The sequence below is a fragment of the Nerophis lumbriciformis genome, linkage group LG05 (genome assembly GCF_033978685.3).
Source record: "Nerophis lumbriciformis linkage group LG05, RoL_Nlum_v2.1, whole genome shotgun sequence".
NCBI classification, from domain to species: domain Eukaryota; kingdom Metazoa; phylum Chordata; class Actinopteri; order Syngnathiformes; family Syngnathidae; genus Nerophis; species Nerophis lumbriciformis.
Genome location: NC_084552.2, coordinates 6,743,728 through 6,765,485, shown reverse-complemented (window position 1 = coordinate 6,765,485; position 21,758 = coordinate 6,743,728). Strand labels below are relative to the sequence as shown.

Here is a 21,758-nt window from a genome sequence, read left to right as displayed (position 1 = left end):
AGATGCTAAACCGACAGTTGACAGGTAGGAAACAAAGATGCTAAACCGACAGTTGACAGGTAGAAAACAAAGATGCTAAACCGACAGTTGACAGGTAGGAAACAAAGATGCTAAACCGACAGTTGACAGGTAGAAAACAAAGATGCTAAACCGACAGTTGACAGGTAGAAAACAAAGATGCTAAACCGACAGTTGACAGGTAAAAAACAAAGATGCTAAACCGACAGTTGACAGGTAGGAAACAAAGATGCTAAACCGACAGTTGACAGGTAGAAAACAAAGATGCTAAACCGACAGTTGACAGGTAGGAAACAAAGATGCTAAACCGACAGTTGACAGGTAGAAAACAAAGATGCTAAACCGACAGTTGACAGGTAGGAAACAAAGATGCTAAACCGACAGTTGACAGGTAGGAAACAAAGATGCTAAACCGACAGTTGACAGGTAGGAAACAAAGATGCTAAACCGACAGTTGACAGGTAGGAAACAAAGATGCTAAACCGACAGTTGACAGGTAGAAAACAAAGATGCTAAACCGACAGTTGACAGGTAGGAAACAAAGATGCTAAACCGACAGTTGACAGGTAGAAAACAAAGATGCTAAACCGACAGTTGACAGGTAGAAAACAAAGATGCTAAACCGACAGTTGACAGGTAGGAAACAAATATGTTAAACCGACAGTTGACAGGTAGAAAACAAAGATGCTAAACCGACAGTTGACAGGTAGAAAACAAAGATGCTAAACCGACAGTTGACAGGTAGAAAACAAAGATGCTAAACCGACAGTTGACAGGTAGAAAACAAAGATGCTAAACCGACAGTTGACAGGTAGGAAACAAAGATGCTAAACTGACAGTTGACAGGTAGAAAACAAAGATGCTAAACTGACAGTTGACAGGTAGGAAACAAAGATGCTAAACCGACAGTTGACCGGTAGAAAACAAAGATGCTAAACCGACAGTTGACAGGTAGGAAACAAAGATGCTAAACCGACAGTTGACAGGTAGAAAACAAAGATGCTAAACCGACAGTTGACAGGTAGAAAACAAAGATGCTAAACCGACAGTTGACAGGTAGAAAACAAAGATGCTAAACCGACAGTTGACAGGTAGGAAACAAAGATGCTAAACTGACAGTTGACAGGTAGAAAACAAAGATGCTAAACTGACAGTTGACAGGTAGGAAACAAAGATGCTAAACCGACAGTTGACCGGTAGAAAAAAAAGATGCTAAACCGACAGTTGACAGGTAGGAAACAAAGATGCTAAACCGACAGTTGACAGGTAGAAAACAAAGATGCTAAACCGACAGTTGACAGGTAGAAAACAAAGATGCTAAACCGACAGTTGACAGGTAGGAAACAAAGATGCTAAACCGACAGTTGACAGGTAGAAAACAAAGATGCTAAACCGACAGTTGACAGGTAGAAAACAAAGATGCTAAACCGACAGTTGACAGGTAGAAAACAAAGATGCTAAACCGACAGTTGACAGGTAGAAAACAAAGATGCTAAACCGACAGTTGACAGGTAGAAAACAAAGATGCTAAACTGACAGTTGACAGGTAGAAAACAAAGATGGTGTTCAGCGTTTTCCTGCTCAAATGAGCGGACTGTTGAAAATAGGAATCGGGGGATTACTTTTCACAAGTAAGATTTAACATTAACGTACTATTGCTTGTATTTTATGAAGTGTGTGCATATTGTATATAGTTCTCTGCAAACCTATGAAATGTTCTATTTTGTCTTCATTATTTAGTCAGAATGCTTCATTTGTATGTGAAAATCACAAAGAAATCTTCTGGGGGAGGATGACCCCCCCTACAGGGGTTTGGTTTACAAACTTTCAGCCCCACCTAAAACAAAATTCACCAGCCGCCACTGATTATGATGCATTCTCATTTTAGGCAAAGTATAAGACAATACTTTCTTAACAGTATAATTGTAACCAGGAATAAGTCTTCAAGTAACAATATTCAAATACTAACATTGTTGAGTAAGACAGAATTTGCTTAAATTCTGAATCCAGTGAAACAGATTGGTGGTTTTAGCTGATATAAAGACTTTCAGGTGTTTATATATGTTTATGTTGAAGTATTTGGCAGACGGCTTTTATCCAAAGCGACATACATAAAAAATACATATGAAACAATCACTGTAAACATGATCATTTAAGGGAAGAATGTAATAGAAAATATCAATACAAAGTGTCAAGACAGAATAAACTCTCTACTGCTGCAGCAACAGAGATACAGTCTATAGGTCCCTAAGATATATAGATATCTAATGTATTCATACATTGTTTATGTAGCATGTATATATAACCTCATCATATTATTTCTTCAACTTAAAAACAGCTGTACCTTCTCTGGGATTATATTCCCAGTTTTGATCTCGGGCGTCTGGTCACTTATAGCATATAAGAATATTCTATTATTGTTAAGCAAACTATGAATAATATAAACATGTGTCCTTTATCATAGCTACACCTATGACAAAAAAGTGTGTGAAAATCAGTGGTATTCAGCAGAGGTGTGGACTCGAGTCACATGACTTGGACTCGAGTCAGACTCGAGTCATGAATTTGATGACTTTAGACTCGACTTGACAAAATGTAAAAAGACTTGCAACTCGACTTAGACTTTAACATCAATGACTTGTGACTTCACTTGGACTTGAGCCTTTTGAATTGACATGACTTGACATGACTTGCTACTTTCCCCAAAACCCAAAGATGAAAAAGTTATTCGGGAGCGCTCCGTATTTTTCATTGTGTACTTGTCTATCAGCGTTGCGTGTGTCAGCTGGTGTGCTCTCAGTACAACAGCCAATCAAATTAGATCTACTTTGTTTTCATCACACAGCATTCATCCAATCAAATTGCAGGACAACCAACGAAGAAGACATGTCCAAACCACACGCAAGTGAACAAAAAATGATGCCTTAAATAATTTTGTTTGGGTATAAAAATTACGAGGTGGTCAACACAAAACGGTTTGCAGTATGCAACACATGTGGTTCGAAAATTACTGATGGAGAGGCAACAACTTCCAACTTCGTCCGGCATTTGAAGTTGCACAAAGAACGGTAAGTTTTGAATGTAAGATAACGTTTATTGGCTAAGTAACGTGACTTTTATTTGCTGTGTAGTTAAATCAGTGAGGCTGTAAACTCACTGCTAATGTTATAACGTTGTTGCAAACACGGGAATCTGTTGCAGTTCACTACCTTATTCATACTTTTTGTTCAGTGATTTTTTTAAGCAGGGTTACGTTAGTCAATATATCACACGTAACGTTAGACGGCGGTCAGCAGCACCGCGTATTTTAGCCACCTAAAAAAAAGACAAAAATAGTAAAATAAAGGTCAGTTAAAATGTATACTATATTATGAATATGTGTACCGTTTTAGCTAGCTTTCTGACATACTGTTGGTTGTTTACCTCAGTGGTCCCCAACCACCGGGCCGCGGCCCGGTACTGGTCCGTTGATCGATTGGTATCGGGCCGCACAAGAATTTTTTTTTTTTTTTTTTTTTTTTTTTTTTATTAAATCAACATAAAAAACACAAGATACACTTACAAGTAGTGCACCAACCCAAAGAAACTCTCTCCCCCTTTTGTTCTGGGCATTGAACATGAAGACTCTTCCTTCACTGTTCCGAGTGGCCATGAGAGTCTTGGCAGTGCCTGCCTCCAGTGCTCCAGTGGAGCGAGTTTTCAGCCATGGTGGCATCATACTACGCCCCCATCGTGCACAAATGACTGACAGACTCTTGGCTAATTTGGTCTTTTGCAAATGCAATGCAGCATAGGGCCCTGACATATAAAAAGTACAACTTTTTTGTTATGTTCACGTATATGTCATGTTTTTTCAATGTTAACACTTTTGTACAAATAAGTACTTTATTTTTCAATGTGTTTGTTCTGTAAAGGAATGAGTTAATGTTTAAAATGACTGGTTAATAGTGCTATTATAAAGTGCAATGTCAGCACAATTTTCTTTCCTGCAATTTAAAATGCACTTGTTTTAATAAATAAATACAGCATTTGAAAAGCATGCACAATCTGTGTTAATATATTAGTCTGTGGTTAAAAGGACTTGAAAGGACTCGAAACTCAAAATGCAGGACTTAGGACTTGACTTGAGACCTTCCAGTCTTGACTTTGGACTTGACTCGGGGCTTGCCTGTCTTGACTCGGGACTTGACTCGGACTTGAGGGCAAAGACTTGAGACTTACTTGTGACTTGCAAAACAATGACTTGGTCCCACCTCTGGTATTCAGTGAGGTAAGATGAATTAAATGTTCATTGCTCCTGCCAAATGAATTGCACTGAGTGGAGCGGATCACCACTCCAAGATGGCGGCCCTGCGTCTCGTCAGCGCCAGTAGGCAGTAGCGCTCCATGCTGCGTCTACTTATAAGATGTCTATGCATATTCCTGTGGGTGGAAACGCACACACACACACATGTGCAGTTGCGTGACGTCACACGTTGGCTTCCTGCTCACGGGGCAGGTTCCTGTTACACATTCAGCCTTCTGACTTGGAGAAACAAGCAACGTCCTTGAAAAGTTTGTAAAAATCCGTATTGATTTACTTTTATAAAAAGTCAAATATGGAGTGAAATTACAGCCAAAACTCCACATTGATTGATTGATTGATTGATTGATTGAGACTTTTATTAGAAGATTGTACAGTTCAGTACATATTCTGTGCAATTGACCACTAAATGGTAACACCTCAATAAGTTTTTCAACTTGTTTAAGTCGGGGTCCACGTAATCAATTCATGGTACCAAACAAATTCACAAACAAATTAAAAATGTTTTTACTCATGCCCAACGATTTGCAAGTCAAATAAATTATTTTCTTCAAACCAAAAATCGATTCCAAAGTAGAAAAAAAAAAATCTTCATGTAAAAAAGTTATTGGCAAAATTCTGCAAGTAAAAAACGATTTACAAGTATACCATTTTTTTCTGCAAGCAAAAAAAATAAAAGATTCACAAGAATGAAATGATGTGAAACACGAAAGAAAATGAAAACAATTTTATTTGATAAAACAACGATTTCCAAGTATTACAACAATTCGGAAATTAGAAAAGAACATTTGCACCTATAAAACGACATTTCTGCATGTAAAAAAAAAAATCTGTATGTAAAAAAATCGATTTTTAAGTAAAAAAAAAACAAAGTCTTAAAACATTTTTCTGCAAGCAAAAAAAGATTTGCAAGTATGAAAACAATTTTCTGCAAGTAAATAAAATGATTTGCATGCTTAAAAACATACCTGCCAACTACTCCGGTTTTCCCGTAATTAGTACGGTTTTCATCAACCTATTCCGGGTTACGGTTGCAGTGATAAAAAATACGGTTTTTCATTCATTAAAAAAAAAAATTTAAAAAAAAGTTTTATTCACGAAATCGCGTAACAACAATGACAATCGACACTGCTTCCCGTAACTTCCTATCGAGACATTCCGAATGCCATGCGCGAGGCTATTTATAGCACCGCTGCCAAGCACGAGGCACCAGTTGCCATTGTTTCCAAACGAGCGAACGATCATGGAATCAGCCGGAGAAAAATCGCAAACGATTCTTAAACCGAAAAGAAAACTGCAGTCATTCCGTGAAGAATATTCAAAAGCCTATCCGGGAATAATTATCCGTTCCAAAAAGGGTGAAAACTACGCGAATTGCACCTTGTGCAGACAAGATTTTTCGATCGGACACGGAGGAATTAGCGATGTAAAAGACCACGTTGGGACAAAAAAACACAAGTCTAATGCCGTTGCCATTGGATTTTAGCCACAAAAAGGTAATGACACCAATGTTATCTATTGGAATTGTTTAGTACTGTTATACTGTTAAAAGTGTTTATACTATTTATGCTTTCAAGTCCAAGTTGAAGAAATCTTGTTAAATGTTGACAGCATAACTACCAAAATACAGAAGTATGTCCTTAATATTTTTGCAGTGCTATTTCTGTTGAAAAGTTCAAATGATTACATTAGAGATGTGATGTGCCACTTTTCAAGTGTCTGATGGCTTCAATTAATTTTCATTAATTTTTCATATTTTGAATTCTTTTGAAAGGCTTACAAAAAAACTACATTTGAATTGTAATTCCATGCTATTGACAGGACTATTAATTGTAATGAAGTTAGCTTACCATGTTTACAGTATGATAATTGTGATAGAAATGTGAATTTTAGGCACAGAATATTTTGTTCAATTGAACAAGGCAGTAGATTATACAAGCTTGGACAGAAAGTTAATAATGACACCAATTTTTTTTTTTAATGGAATTGTTTAGTACTGTTTTACCATTTGTTTACTGTAAAAAGTGTTTATACTTTCAATTAACAAATTGAAGTCTTGTGAAAAGTTGGCAGGATAACTGGCATTAACTGTCAAAATAATTTCTTAGCTAGCTTACAGAATAAACATGTCAATCAACCCATATGATTTTTGCTGTAATATTTTTGTTTTGAAAAGTCACTGTGACTGATAGAAAAGTGATGGTTTTAGCAACATTTTAACCTGTCTGAATGCTAATAATCATTTTGCGTCGGGGGGCGAACCTGAACCCCCCACCAGGACTTTGTCCTGGACCTACCGGGGCTTGCGGCCCCTGGACCCTGCGGCCCCTGGACCCTGGCTACTAGGTTTTTCTGATTTCAAAAGTTGGCAGGTATGTAAAAAGTATTTTCTGCAAGTAAAAATAGATTAAAAAGTATGAAAACTATTTTCTGCCAGGAAAAAAAATGATTTGCATGTATAAAACCAATTTTCTGCTATAAAAAGAAAGATCTGCACACTTGCACTCAGAGCAGCTGTAATTAGCGCTCCACAGCGACACCTTGTGCTGCTGATACCTTTTAAGGCTGTCAGAGGTACATTGGTGCATGGTGCCATCCGCCAAAAAAAAAAAATGAAGAAAGTGTCCACCCTGCTTCTTTCACAGAAGAGAAGGGAAACAAGCTCGCTCGTAGTTCTGACGACCTTTAAATGGACTCAGCAGCACCACCTGTTGCTGTAGAGTGCGAACTACAGGTGCTCCGAGTGCAAGTGTGTGGGTTACTAAAAAACTGTTTTCATAATTGCCAATCGATGTTTTTTTTTATTTAAGAACATTTTTATGCTTGCGAATCCTCTTTTACTTGCAGAAAATTGTTTTTATACTAGCGAATTGTTTTTTTATTTGCAGGAAATTGTTTTTATACTATATTTTATTTAATTGCAGGGGGGAAAAAAACTTTTTTTTTTACTTGCGAATCGTTTGGCTTGAGTAGAAACATTTTTCTTTTGCTTTTGTGGAGTTTTGACTGTAATTTAACTCCATAGTTAAAGAAACAATAGAGCAGACTCATCACATGAAAGTTAGTGAGGAGGGACCATAAGTAAACAAACAGAAATGTATGTTTATACACTTTGGCCACGCAAAGTCTGTCAAATTCGGAGCAACTTTTTACACAGATAATTAAAGGAGTGAGACATTGATCAGTGTATGTTTTGGTCGTTGAATTTTATTTTTATAAATGGAAATTAAAAAAACAAAGACGATTGTTTGATTGAATTGAATTTTAAAATGCAAACTATGTTGGTGTCAAAGAGCAATGACTATAAAAACGGTTTGATCTTCATTTTGTATTTTATATTACGAGCATTAAAATCCCCCAGTAGACAGAAACAGAAAAACAGACCAAAACGAATATTTTTTTTTATTTGCAGACACCGGAGGTTTTTATTTTCAAAATAAAAGCGGGGATAATTAATACGGTACCCGTGTGCCTGTGACTAGCTGTAATGTACTTGGAGCCCGACTCAGAAATTATTTAAGACATTCTTCACACACATCAACAGAAACAGAAAAACAGACTAAACCCGATGTTTTGTTTATATTGTGTCACCAAAACCGGAAGTTGTACTTTAAACTGTACCGCGGGCTGGTCTGTAAGGAAAAAATACTGTGTGATTGAATTATTTTGCCTCCACTTTAGTGTGATATGTGCGTAGGTGTCAGTCCTCGTTGTGCCATGTTTAAGATACATTTTGTATAGGGCTCCAAATTAGAGATGCGCGGTTTGCGGACACAACCGCGGAGTCCGCGGATTATCCGCGGATCGGGCGGATGAAATTAAAAACAATTAAAGCTGCAAGCAACGTTGGACGGGCCCGCGTATTTGGCAGGTGCTAGTCCTAAGTGTCCCAATACTTTTGTCTACTTGTAGTCTGAAGTGTCCCAAGACTTTTGTCTAGTGTACCTACCTTGTCTGCATTGTGTGGGCACGTTGGTGCTTCCTGCTTTTAAGCAGCCATCTTAAAAAAACAGCATTGCAGCAGCATCAGCGCAGCGGGTCTTTGAAGGGTCATAAAATCAAAACCGGAGCAGTTAATTAAAAAGCGCTTCTGTTGTTGTAATCACAAGGGTTCAATCTGTCTCCTGTGTTAGTTTGAAGGCGAAACGACAAACGCGCTCAGAGGAGTTCGTTTTTGAAGGAAGGTGACCGGTTTTTACAAAAAAATTGTTTTGAAGGGGGAATAGCAAATTTCCTGTTGATTTTTGCTGAGGGTAGTCAATTTATGAAATGTAGGTCTAAGTGAGACCTACGGAGAGGTTTTTGTTTCATGTCTCTCCGACCTTCCCAGTGGGAGTTACAGGCAGTTTTGTAATTTTTTTCTTCCGAGGAGCAGTTTTTTATCAGTTTTATTCAACAATTGCTGTAGAGCGCAATTTTTGAATTTGGGGTTAGGTTTTTTTATTAGATCACAGTTTTAGCCAGTCCTGATGTGTGTGTTCAGTTCGGTGAGTTTTGAAGCATGTTAAAGGGGTCAAATTACAGCGCAAAGAGGCAAAAGTGACTGTTTTTAGTACTTTTTTGTCTTGAAGGGGGAATTGCCAACTTCCTGTTGATTTTTGCCCGAGGATATACAATTATGAAAACTAAGTCTAAGTCAAACCTACATACAGGTTTTTGTTTCATGTCTCTCCGATCTTCCTAGTGGGAGTTACAGGCAGTCTAGTTTTTTTTTTTCCTAGGGGGCGCTAGAGCGCAATTTTGAGTTTTGAGGTTTGGTTTTTTGATAAAAAGTTTTGCCGTATATTACTGATGTGTGTGTAAAATCTGGTGAGTTTTGAAGCATGTTAAGGGGGTCAAAATAGTGCGCAAAGCTGCGGAAGAATAATAATAAGAAACGGACGAAAAACAATAGGTCCTTATGTCCCATTGCAAAAGGACTCCCTGTGGGAGTCCTTTTGCAATGGGCCATGGCGGGCCCTAATAAGATTTTATCCGCTTGCGGGTCGGGTTGGGCGGATTAATTAGATATTTTTTTTATTTTTTTATTTTTTTTGCGGGTGGCAGTTAAACCAATTGGGAAATATATATACATAGTTAAATGTTGTTACCCACATACGAAAAACGAGCAGGCACCTGCTGCATATGCCACAACAGAAGAAGAAAAAAGAAAAGAGATGGACACTTTTACGGGGCGGAGAAAGGGACGCCTCGCCGGGGTCCGGGACCGAGGCCCCTTCCCCCGAGAGGGCCCCACCGGGAGCCGTAGCTGAGGCGATCCGTGAGAAGGGCCCGACGCACGTCCAGGGTCACTACCGCGCCCACCGTCCGCTTTCGCAGTGCGCTCACGAAAGGGGTGGGGCTCACACTGGTTGATATAGAGAGCAGGACGGTGGCCATGGAATTTCATTTAAGGTTTGTGATAAACCATCAAACTCATTCGTTAAAAGGACTCTATAGTAATATAAAGCAAATTTTTCTGGACATTATCATGCAAGAAAAGTTTATTTTTGGGATCGCGATCACCGCGTAATGATTTTTAAAGGTTGCATTACATTAACTGTCCCATGTGATCAGCCAGTGCGATTGGAAGTCCATGCTCAATTATTGCCTCCGTAAATAAAACTTCGGCATTTATCACATCCAAAGAATCTGTTTGGGTGACGAAAAACGTTGAAAGTTTTCCACTTGTATCGCTAGCAACGGCATTAGACTTGTGTTTTTTTTGTCCCAACGTGGTCTTTTACATCGCTAATTCCTCCGTGTCCGATCGAAAAATCTTGTCTGCACAAGGTGCAATTCGCGTAGTTTTCACCCTTTTTTTTTTTTTTTTTAATTAATATTAGATATATAACAACGGGCGGATGGCGGGCGGGTGCAGTTCTGATCAAACGTTACATCGGGTGGATGGCGGATGGTTGACGACTTTCTGACGCGGTTGCGGATGAAATAAATTGCCTATCCGCGCATCTCTAACATTTAAGACAGTCACACGGGCACAGAATGCCCGCTTTTACTTTGAAAATAAACATTTCCGGTGTCAACACACAAAAGAACATCCGTTTTGATTTGTTTTTTTCATTTCTGTTTACTGGGGGTTTACATTTTTTGTGATATGATTTATACAATCAAAGTAAATTATTTTTTTAGACAATGTACTTGCTCTTTGACACCAGACAAATAAAAACGCCTTGTTTTTTTTATTTTATTTTTTTATTTTTTATTTTTTATTTTTTTAAATTAAATCCAAATAACCCAATCGTTTTTGTTTTCCAAGTTCCATTCATGAAACAAAAAATAAATGACCAGAATATACACGACCCATTTCAAGATCTTTGGCTGAACTTCCGGTCGCCTCATTGGCCACGCCCATCTTTAAAAACGTCAACAGCGCCAAATTTGGGCTTCTCGGTTGTTTGAGTGAAATGTCCAGCGAAGAACCGCAATGGAGAAAAGTCCATACAATAACAGGAGTAATACCACGTTCGAGACACGGACACAGGGCCGTGGCCATTCGGGAGCTGATTGTAGTGTTCGGAGGTGGAAACGAAGGGATAGCGGAGGACCTGCATGTTTATAACACGGGTATGCTAACATTAGCATGGCTAATGTTTTTAGCACACATACATACATTTGAGAATAGCGAATACCACTTTATACAACTTCATCGACATTTTAGTCATTGATGTGAAAGAACAAAACCGAAATCCAACTTTTGATTTATCAGTCATTATTATTTCATCACACTAATGTGTCACCTCCAGCCCTAATTTCAACTGTCAAGTATTGGGATCCTCCCAGAAGATTTGATTCTAAAGCAAGGTGACTAGAATTGAAGATGAACAATTGATTCTATACAAAACAAAGAAGTACAAATAGTTGCCATAGCAGCACTGGAACGAGGACTGAGCTGTCTAAAGTCTTGGTGGAAAGTTTACTTGGCATCTGTTTGTTCTTAGTACCTCTTCTTCTGGAACCCACAATATGTGTGTATTTGCATCGGATACCTAGTACCTCTTCTTCTGGAACCCACAATATGTGTGTATTTGCATCGGATACCTAGTACCTCTTCTTCTGGAACCCACAATATGTGTGTATTTGCATCAGATACCTAGTACCTCTTCTTCTGGAACCCACAATATGTGTGTATTTGCATCGGATACCTAGTACCTCTTCTTCTGGAACCCACAATATGTGTGTATTTGCATGGGATACCTAGTACCTCTTCTTCTGGAACCCACAATATGTGTGTATTTGCATCGGATACCTAGTACTTCTTCTTCTGGAACCCACAATATGTGTGTATTTGCATGGGATACCTAGTACCTCTTCTTCTGGAACCCACAATATGTGTGTATTTGCATGGGATACCTAGTACCTCTTCTTCTGGAACCCACAATATGTGTGTATTTGCATCGGATACCTAGTACCTCTTCTTCTGGAACCCACAATATGTGTGTATTTGCATCGGATACCTAGTACCTCTTCTTCTGGAACCCACAATATGTGTGTATTTGCATGGGATACCTAGTACCTCTTCTTCTGGAACCCACAATATGTGTGTATTTGCATGGGATACCTAGTACCTCTTCTTCTGGAACCCACAATATGTGTGTATTTGCATGGGATACCTAGTACCTCTTCTTCTGGAACCCACAATATGTGTGTATTTGCATCGGATACCTAGTACTTCTTCTTCTGGAACCCACAATATGTGTGTATTTGCATGGGATACCTAGTACCTCTTCTTCTGGAACCCACAATATGTGTGTATTTGCATCGGATACCTAGTACCTCTTCTTCTGGAACCCACAATATGTGTGTATTTGCATCGGATACCTAGTACTTCTTCTTCTGGAACCCACAATATGTGTGTATTTGCATCGGATACCTAGTACGTCTTCTTCTGGAACCCACAATATGTGTGTATTTGCATGGGATACCTAGTACCTCTTCTTCTGGAACCCACAATATGTGTGTATTTGCATCGGATACCTAGTACGTCTTCTTCTGGAACCCACAATATGTGTGTATTTGCATGGGATACCTAGTACCTCTTCTTCTGGAACCCACAATATGTGTGTATTTGCATCGGATACCTAGTACTTCTTCTTCTGGAACCCACAATATGTGTGTATTTGCATGGGATACCTAGTACCTCTTCTTCTGGAACCCACAATATGTGTGTATTTGCATCGGATACCTAGTACGTCTTCTTCTGGAACCCACAATATGTGTGTATTTGCATCGGATACCTAGTACTTCTTCTTCTGGAACCCACAATATGTGTGTATTTGCATGGGATACCTAGTACCTCTTCTTCTGGAACCCACAATATGTGTGTATTTGCATCGGATACCTAGTACCTCTTCTTCTGGAACCCACAATATGTGTGTATTTGCATGGGATACCTAGTACCTCTTCTTCTGGAACCCACAATATGTGTGTATTTGCATCGGATACCTATTACCTCTTCTTCTGGAACCCACAATATGTGTGTATTTGCATTGGATACCTAGTACCTCTTCTTCTGGAACCCACAATATGTGTGTATTTGCATCGGATACCTAGTACCTCTTCTTCTGGAACCCACAATATGTGTGTATTTGCATGGGATACCTAGTACCTCTTCTTCTGGAACCCACAATATGTGTGTATTTGCATCGGATACCTAGTACGTCTTCTTCTGGAACCCACAATATGTGTGTATTTGCATGGGATACCTAGTACCTCTTCTTCTGGAACCCACAATATGTGTGTATTTGCATCGGATACCTAGTACTTCTTCTTCTGGAACCCACAATATGTGTGTATTTGCATCGGTTACCTAGTACCTCTTCTTCTGGAACCCACAATATGTGTGTATTTGCATGGGATACCTAGTACCTCTTCTTCTGGAACCCACAATATGTGTGTATTTGCATGGGATACCTAGTACCTCTTCTTCTGGAACCCACAATATGTGTGTATTTGCATCGGATACCTAGTACTTCTTCTGGAACCCACAATATGTGTGTATTTGCATGGGATACCAAGTACCTCTTCTTCTGGAACCCACAATATGTGTGTATTTGCATCGGATACCTAGTACTTCTTCTTCTGGAACCCACAATATGTGTGTATTTGCATGGGATACCTAGTACCTCTTCTTCTGGAACCCACAATATGTGTGTATTTGCATCGGATACCTAGTACCTCTTCTTCTGGAACCCACAATATGTGTGTATTTGCATGGGATACCTAGTACCTCTTCTTCTGGAACCCACAATATGTGTGTATTTGCATGGGATACCTAGTACCTCTTCTTCTGGAACCCACAATATGTGTGTATTTGCATGGGATACCTAGTACCTCTTCATCTGGAACCCACAATATGTGTGTATTTGCATGGGATACCTAGTACCTCTTCTTCTGGAACCCACAATATGTGTGTATTTGCATCGGATACCTAGTACCTCTTCTTCTGGAACCCACAATATGTGTGTATTTGCATGGGATACCTAGTACCTCTTCTTCTGGAACCCACAATATGTGTGTATTTGCATGGGATACCTAGTACCTCTTCTTCTGGAACCCACAATATGTGTGTATTTGCATCGGATACCTAGTACCTCTTCTTCTGGAACCCACAATATGTGTGTATTTGCATCGGATACCTAGTACCTCTTCTTCTGGAACCCACAATATGTGTGTATTTGCATGGGATACCTAGTACTTCTTCTTCTGGAACCCACAATATGTGTGTATTTGCATGGGATACCTAGTACCTCTTCTTCTGGAACCCACAATATGTGTGTATTTGCATGGGATACCTAGTACCTCTTCTTCTGGAACCCACAATATGTGTGTATTTGCATCGGATACCTAGTACCTCTTCTTCTGGAACCCACAATATGTGTGTATTTGCATCGGATCCTAGTACCTCTTCTTCTGGAACCCACAATATGTGTGTATTTGCATCGGATACCTAGTACGTCTTCTTCTGGAACCCACAATATGTGTGTATTTGCATGGGATACCTAGTACCTCTTCTTCTGGAACCCACAATATGTGTGTATTTGCATCGGATACCTAGTACTTCTTCTTCTGGAACCCACAATATGTGTGTATTTGCATCGGATACCTAGTACCTCTTCTTCTGGAACCCACAATATGTGTGTATTTGCATGGGATACCTAGTACCTTTTCTTCTGGAACCCACAATATGTGTGTATTTGCATCGGATACCTAGTACCTCTTCTTCTGGAACCCACAATATGTGTGTATTTGCATGGGATACCTAGTACCTCTTCTTCTGGAACCCACAATATGTGTGTATTTGCATCGGATACCTAGTACGTCTTCTTCTGGAACCCACAATATGTGTGTATTTGCATGGGATACCTAGTACCTCTTCTTCTGGAACCCACAATATGTGTGTATTTGCATCGGATACCTAGTACCTCTTCTTCTGGAACCCACAATATGTGTGTATTTGCATCGGATACCTAGTACCTCTTCTTCTGGAACCCACAATATGTGTGTATTTGCATCGGATACCTAGTACTTCTTCTTCTGGAACCCACAATATGTGTGTATTTGCATGGGATACCTAGTACCTCTTCTTCTGGAACCCACAATATGTGTGTATTTGCATCGGATACCTAGTACCTCTTCTTCTGGAACCCACAATATGTGTGTATTTGCATGGGATACCTAGTACCTCTTCTTCTGGAACCCACAATATGTGTGTATTTGCATGGGATACCTAGTACCTCTTCTTCTGGAACCCACAATATGTGTGTATTTGCATGGGATACCTAGTACATCTTCTTCTGGAACCCACAATATGTGTGTATTTGCATCGGATACCTAGTACGTCTTCTTCTGGAACCCACAATATGTGTGTATTTGCATGGGATACCTAGTACTTCTTCTGGAACCCACAATATGTGTGTATTTGCATGGGATACCTAGTACCTCTTCTTCTGGAACCCACAATATGTGTGTATTTGCATCGGATACCTAGTACTTCTTCTTCTGGAACCCACAATATGTGTGTATTTGCATGGGATACCTAGTACCTCTTCTTCTGGAACCCACAATATGTGTGTATTTGCATGGGATACCTAGTACCTCTTCTTCTGGAACCCACAATATGTGTGTATTTGCATGGGATACCTAGTACCTCTTCTTCTGGAACCCACAATATGTGTGTATTTGCATGGGATACCTAGTACCTCTTCTTCTGGAACCCACAATATGTGTGTATTTGCATCGGATACCTAGTACCTCTTCTTCTGGAACCCACAATATGTGTGTATTTGCATGGGATACCTAGTACCTCTTCTTCTGGAACCCACAATATGTGTGTATTTGCATCGGATACCTAGTACTTCTTCTTCTGGAACCCACAATATGTGTGTATTTGCATCGGATACCTAGTACGTCTTCTTCTGGAACCCACAATATGTGTGTATTTGCATCGGATACCTAGTACGTCTTCTTCTGGAACCCACAATATGTGTGTATTTGCATCGGATACCTAGTACGTCTTCTTCTGGAACCCACAATATGTGTGTATTTCCATCGGATACCTAGTACTTCTTCTTCTGGAACCCACAATATGTGTGTATTTGCATGGGATACCTAGTACCTCTTCTTCTGGAACCCACAATATGTGTGTATTTGCATGGGATACCTAGTACCTCTTCTTCTGGAACCCACAATATGTGTGTATTTGCATCGGATACCTAGTACCTCTTCTTCTGGAACCCACAATATGTGTGTATTTGCATCGGATACCTAGTACCTCTTCTTCTGGAACCCACAATATGTGTGTATTTGCATCGGATACCTAGTACCTCTTCTTCTGGAACCCACAATATGTGTGTATTTGCATCGGATACCTAGTACTTCTTCTTCTGGAACCCACAATATGTGTGTATTTGCATCGGATACCTAGTACCTCTTCTTCTGGAACCCACAATATGTGTGTATTTGCATCGGATACCTAGTACTTCTTCTTCTGGAACCCACAATATGTGTGTATTTGCATGGGATACCTAGTACCTCTTCTTCTGGAACCCACAATATGTGTGTATTTGCATCGGATACCTAGTACTTCTTCTTCTGGAACCCACAATATGTGTGTATTTGCATGGGATACCTAGTACCTCTTCTTCTGGAACCCACAATATGTGTGTATTTGCATCGGATACCTAGTACCTCTTCTTCTGGAACCCACAATATGTGTGTATTTGCATTGGATACCTAGTACCTCTTCTTCTGGAACCCACAATATGTGTGTATTTGCATGGGATACCTAGTACCTCTTCTTCTGGAACCCACAATATGTGTGTATTTGCATCGGATACCTAGTACGTCTTCTTCTGGAACCCACAATATGTGTGTATTTGCATGGGATACCTAGTACCTCTTCTTCTGGAACCCACAATATGTGTGTATTTGCATCGGATACCTAGTACTTCTTCTTCTGGAACCCACAATATGTGTGTATTTGCATCGGTTACCTAGTACCTCTTCTTCTGGAACCCACAATATGTGTGTATTTGCATGGGATACCTAGTACCTCTTCTTCTGGAACCCACAATATGTGTGTATTTGCAACGGATGCCTAGTACCTCTTCTTCTGGAACCCACAATATGTGTGTATTTGCATCGGATACCTAGTACCTCTTCTTCTGGAACCCACAATATGTGTGTATTTGCATGGGATACCTAGTACCTCTTCTTCTGGAACCCACAATATGTGTGTATTTGCATGGGATACCTAGTACCTCTTCTTCTGGAACCCACAATATGTGTGTATTTGCATCGGATACCTAGTACGTCTTCTTCTGGAACCCACAATATGTGTGTATTTGCATCGGATACCTAGTACTTCTTCTTCTGGAACTCACAATATGTGTGTATTTGCATCGGATACCTAGTACGTCTTCTTCTGGAACCCACAATATGTGTGTATTTGCATGGGATACCTAGTACCTCTTCTTCTGGAACCCACAATATGTGTGTATTTGCATCGGATACCTAGTACCTCTTCTTCTGGAACCCACAATATGTGTGTATTTGCATCGGATACCTAGTACTTCTTCTTCTGGAACCCACAATATGTGTGTATTTGCATGGGATACCTAGTACCTCTTCTTCTGGAACCCACAATATGTGTGTATTTGCATGGGATACAAAATAGAGGGTGCATTCATTGTTGTGTTCTTGAATATGATGTATTGCACATGAAATCTCACTTTAAGGCTAGAAACACAATGAATGTTATGTTCAGATATCTTGGCATTCGATTGTTTTTTGCATCATTATCAAAAATATCAAAGCACCCACCATCTTCATTTGTTTCTGTGTATTGTAACCTGTAATGGAACTAGCTTGGACACCCCTGATTTAAACAATCAGCACATACTAGCTATATGTGTGGAGGATAACCACTAACAACAGTTTAAAATAACTGAGCTTACTTACAACATGTTTTGTACTCTACTACAGTCTCCAAGCAGTGGTTTCTGCCTGCTGTGAGGGGAGACATCCCACCAGGCTGTGCTGCCCATGGTTTAGTTTGTGAGGGCACTCGCATTCTGGTCTTTGGTGGCATGATAGAGTATGGCAAATACTCCAACAACCTCTATGAACTTCAGGTAATGTTTTCCTATGATTTCTAACAATATCAGGTAACATACGTATTTGGGGGGGGGGAAAAACCTAATTACGAATTTTCTCTCCAAAATTGCAGATGTGATTCTATTTGCCATTTTTATATTTTATACATATAAAACTGTGAAAATGAGGAGGGAAGGTAGACATGTTACTTTTAGACTGTCAATCAACATAGTCTGGTCTAAAGGTGCCACACATTAGAAAAATATACAACAATTTACTTTCAATCAATCAATCAATCAATCTTTATTTATATAGCCCTAAATCACAAGTGTCTCAAAGGGCTGCACAAGCCACAACGACATCCTCGGTACAAAGCCCACATAAGGGCAAGGAAAAACTCACCCCAGTGGGACGTCGATGTGAATGACTATGAGAAACCTTGGAGAGGACCGCATATGTGGGTAACCCCTCCCCCCCTCTAGGGGAGACCGAAAGCAATGGATGTCGAGTGGGTCTGACATAATATTGTGAGAGTCCAGTCCATAGTGGATCCAACATAATAGTAAGAGTCCAGTCCATAGTGGGGTCAGCAGGACACCATCCCGAGCGGAGACGGGTCAGCAGCGCAGAGATGTTCCCAGCCGATGCACAGGCGAGCGGTCCACCCCGGGTCCCGACTCTGGACAGCCAGCACTTCATCCATGGCCACCGGCCCTGTGCCCCCCCCCCCTCAAGGAAAAGGGGAGCAGAGGAGAAAAGAAAAGAAACGGCAGATCAACTGGTCTAACAGGGGGGCTATTTAAAGGCTAGAGTATACAAATGAGTTTTAAGATGGGACTTAAATGCTTCTACTGAGGTAGCATCTCTAATTGTTACCGGGAGGGCATTCCATAGTACTGGAGCCCGAATAGAAAACGCTCTATAGCCCGCAGACTTTTTTTGGGCTCTGGGAATCACTAATAAGCCGGAGTTCTTTGAACGCAGATTTTTTGCCGGGACATATGGTACAATGCAATCGACAAGATAGGACGGAGCTAGACCGTGTAGTGTTTTATACGTAAGTAGTAAAACCTTAAAGTCACATCTTAAGTGCACAGGAAGCCAGTGCAGGTGAGCCAGTATAGGCGTAATATGATCAAACTTTCTTGTTCTTGTCAAAAGTCTAGCAGCCGCATTTTGTACCAACTGTAATTTTTTAATGCTAGACATAGGGAGACCCGAAAATAATACGTTACAGTAGTCGAGACGAGACGTAACGAACGCATGAATAATGATCTCAGCGTCGCTAGTGGATAAAATAGAACGGATTTTAGCGATATTACGGAGATGAAAGAAGGCCGTTTTAGTAACACTCTTAATGTGTGATTCAAAGGAGAGAGTTGGGTGGAAGATAATACCCAGATTCTTTACTGATTCGCCTTGTGTAATTGTTTGGTTGTCAAATGTTAAGGTGGTATTATTAAATAAATGTCGGTGTTTAGCAGGACCGATAATCAGCATTTCCGTTTTCTTGGCGTTGAGTTGCAAGAAGTTAGCGGAAGTTAATATTATATAGTATAATATTTGTCTTTATGAAGACAGACTCAGAGCTTTAGTCTACATCACGCTCCTAAACTGAAGAAATAACCAACCAAAAGCGATTATAATATTAATAATGCAAGTAACTATTTAAAAGGATATACACCCATTTCTTATGACTGTAGAATCGTTTACCATTGTACTGTCATTGGAAGGTAAATAACTTCCTCAACAAATCAAATATAAATGGACTCTCATTTCTGTAAGCCAAAATTGAACTTAAATACATTTAAATAAAGAGCTTTTTTTTTTCCTAGTTGGAAAAAATAGGTGGAATGTTGTTGTTGTCACAGTTTGCTTGTGTTGATGGGCTCATATTGCCCATCCCATTTGAAGCTGAAATATTCCAACAACGGGACATTTTGACGTATCATTTTCATCCTCCTAATTTTTGTAACTTTGCGGAACTTCCCACTAGTGAGTCGCAAGTCTTCCTGTGTGTGTGTAAAGTTGGCGGTCTTGTGCTCCGCCCACCGAGACAAAGATTGTGCATGGCAGAAAAGAAGGCTCACTGCATTCAGTTGATTCTACTGGTAACTAAACACGCCGGGGTGCTTAAAACGATGCACAGAGTGAGACGAATAAATACGAGGCTCAACAATTCTGATTGGCGAACTTGTCTCAGTCAAATTCCGGTGACGCCGGAGAAAAAAACCCTCAGCCTCATGTTACTGTTATCGCACTAACTAAAACTTCAATGTTGATTTAACATGCAGCCCTAACACTTATTTTAACATTTGCAATTTGATAGGCTAACAGGTGGCTTTGGAAGAAGCTGAAGCCCAGAGCGCCCAAAAATGGCTTGCCTCCATGCCCTCGTATCGGACACAGCTTCACACTTTGTGGTGGCAGGTGCTATGTGTTTGGGGGGCTCTCCAATGTTAGCGAAGACCCCAATGGAAATGTCCCACGGTACTGTGCACACTTCATGAAGTTGTGTTGTGTTGAGTAACGTGATGAGGTCTACTTGGCTGTGCAAGGTACATGGATGACCTGTATGAGCTGGAGCTGCATTCGGCATCAGGCGCAAGAGGCTGGAGCATCCCAGAGACAAAATGGTGCGGTCCTTCAGCGCGGGAGTCCCACACTGCTGTCGCGTACGCTGGTCTTGGCTCGCCCAAGCTTTTCATCTTTGGAGGAATGCAAGGGCGCCGCTTGGATGACCTCTGGCAGCTTGATCTCAGTAGGTTTATTCTGTAGGAGCGAGGGCTGGGCGATTACATGATCTTGATCAGTTCCAGCTGTTAGCGTAATTACCTCCATCAAACATGCGGAAATGTCTGATATTGCAGTAGGGAAGCAATGGTGCTCCGTATAATCCTGCCTTTTATGACCGTTGGGCATGTGTGCGACCGTCCCTGTCAAAAGTCAGGCCTGTCTCCACATAATTCGTGTTCAGTCAGTGTTGTGCCGCTTCCCCCTTACACACGTGTCTCCACGTAATTAATGTTCAGTCAGTGTTGTGCCGCGTCCCCCTTACACACTTGCAAATGCAGCCCAGAAGAACAACATAAAGACATGTGGCTAACACTAACACAGAAGTTGAAACACAACATTTAAAGGGGAACTGCACTTTTATGTAATTGTTCACAGTCATTTTTGAAAGACATGAAAACGGATGGATTTTATTTTTAATGCATTCTAAATATTAGATATATTCGATCAAAAGTCAGTTTACAATGGAGCCTCTGGGGGCCCTTCAATTCTGTCTATGGAACCCCTAAAAAACATCCAAACACCTCCATTTTAATCACATGATGTAAGTATATATGTAATGTAGTAACATTCATAATAACATGTAATATATACATTATGTAAGTATATATGTCATGTAGTAACATTCATAATAACATGTCATATATACATGATGTAAGTATATATGTCATGTAGTAACATTCATAATAACATGTAATATATACATGATGTAAGTATATATGTCATGTAGTAACATTCATAATAACATGTAATATATACATGATGTAAGTATATATGTCATGTAGTAACATTCATAATAACATGTAATATATACATGATGTAAGTATATATGTCATGTAGTAACATTCATAATAACATGTAATATACACATGATGTAAGTATATATGTCATGTAGTAACATTTATTATAACATGTAATATATACATGATGTAAGTATATATATGTCATGTAGTAACATTCATAATAACATGTAATATATACATGATGTAAGTATATATATGTCATGTAGTAACATTCATAATAACATGTCATATATACATGATGTAAGTAT

General features: G+C 39.7%; 1 protein-coding gene across 1 annotated transcript in view; it reads left to right on the top strand.

The window, feature by feature from the left end:
- Nucleotides 1-10,698: 10,698 nt before the first annotated feature.
- Nucleotides 10,699-21,758, top strand: part of hcfc2 (host cell factor C2) — a 36,576-nt gene continuing 25,516 nt past the window's right edge. The window contains exons 1-4 of the mRNA XM_061961351.1: nucleotides 10,699-10,885; nucleotides 17,804-17,952; nucleotides 20,244-20,404; nucleotides 20,473-20,675. Of these exons, the coding sequence (XP_061817335.1) occupies nucleotides 10,726-10,885; nucleotides 17,804-17,952; nucleotides 20,244-20,404; nucleotides 20,473-20,675 (673 nt within the window). The 5' untranslated portion in view covers nucleotides 10,699-10,725. The remainder of the gene's footprint in view (nucleotides 10,886-17,803; nucleotides 17,953-20,243; nucleotides 20,405-20,472; nucleotides 20,676-21,758) is intronic.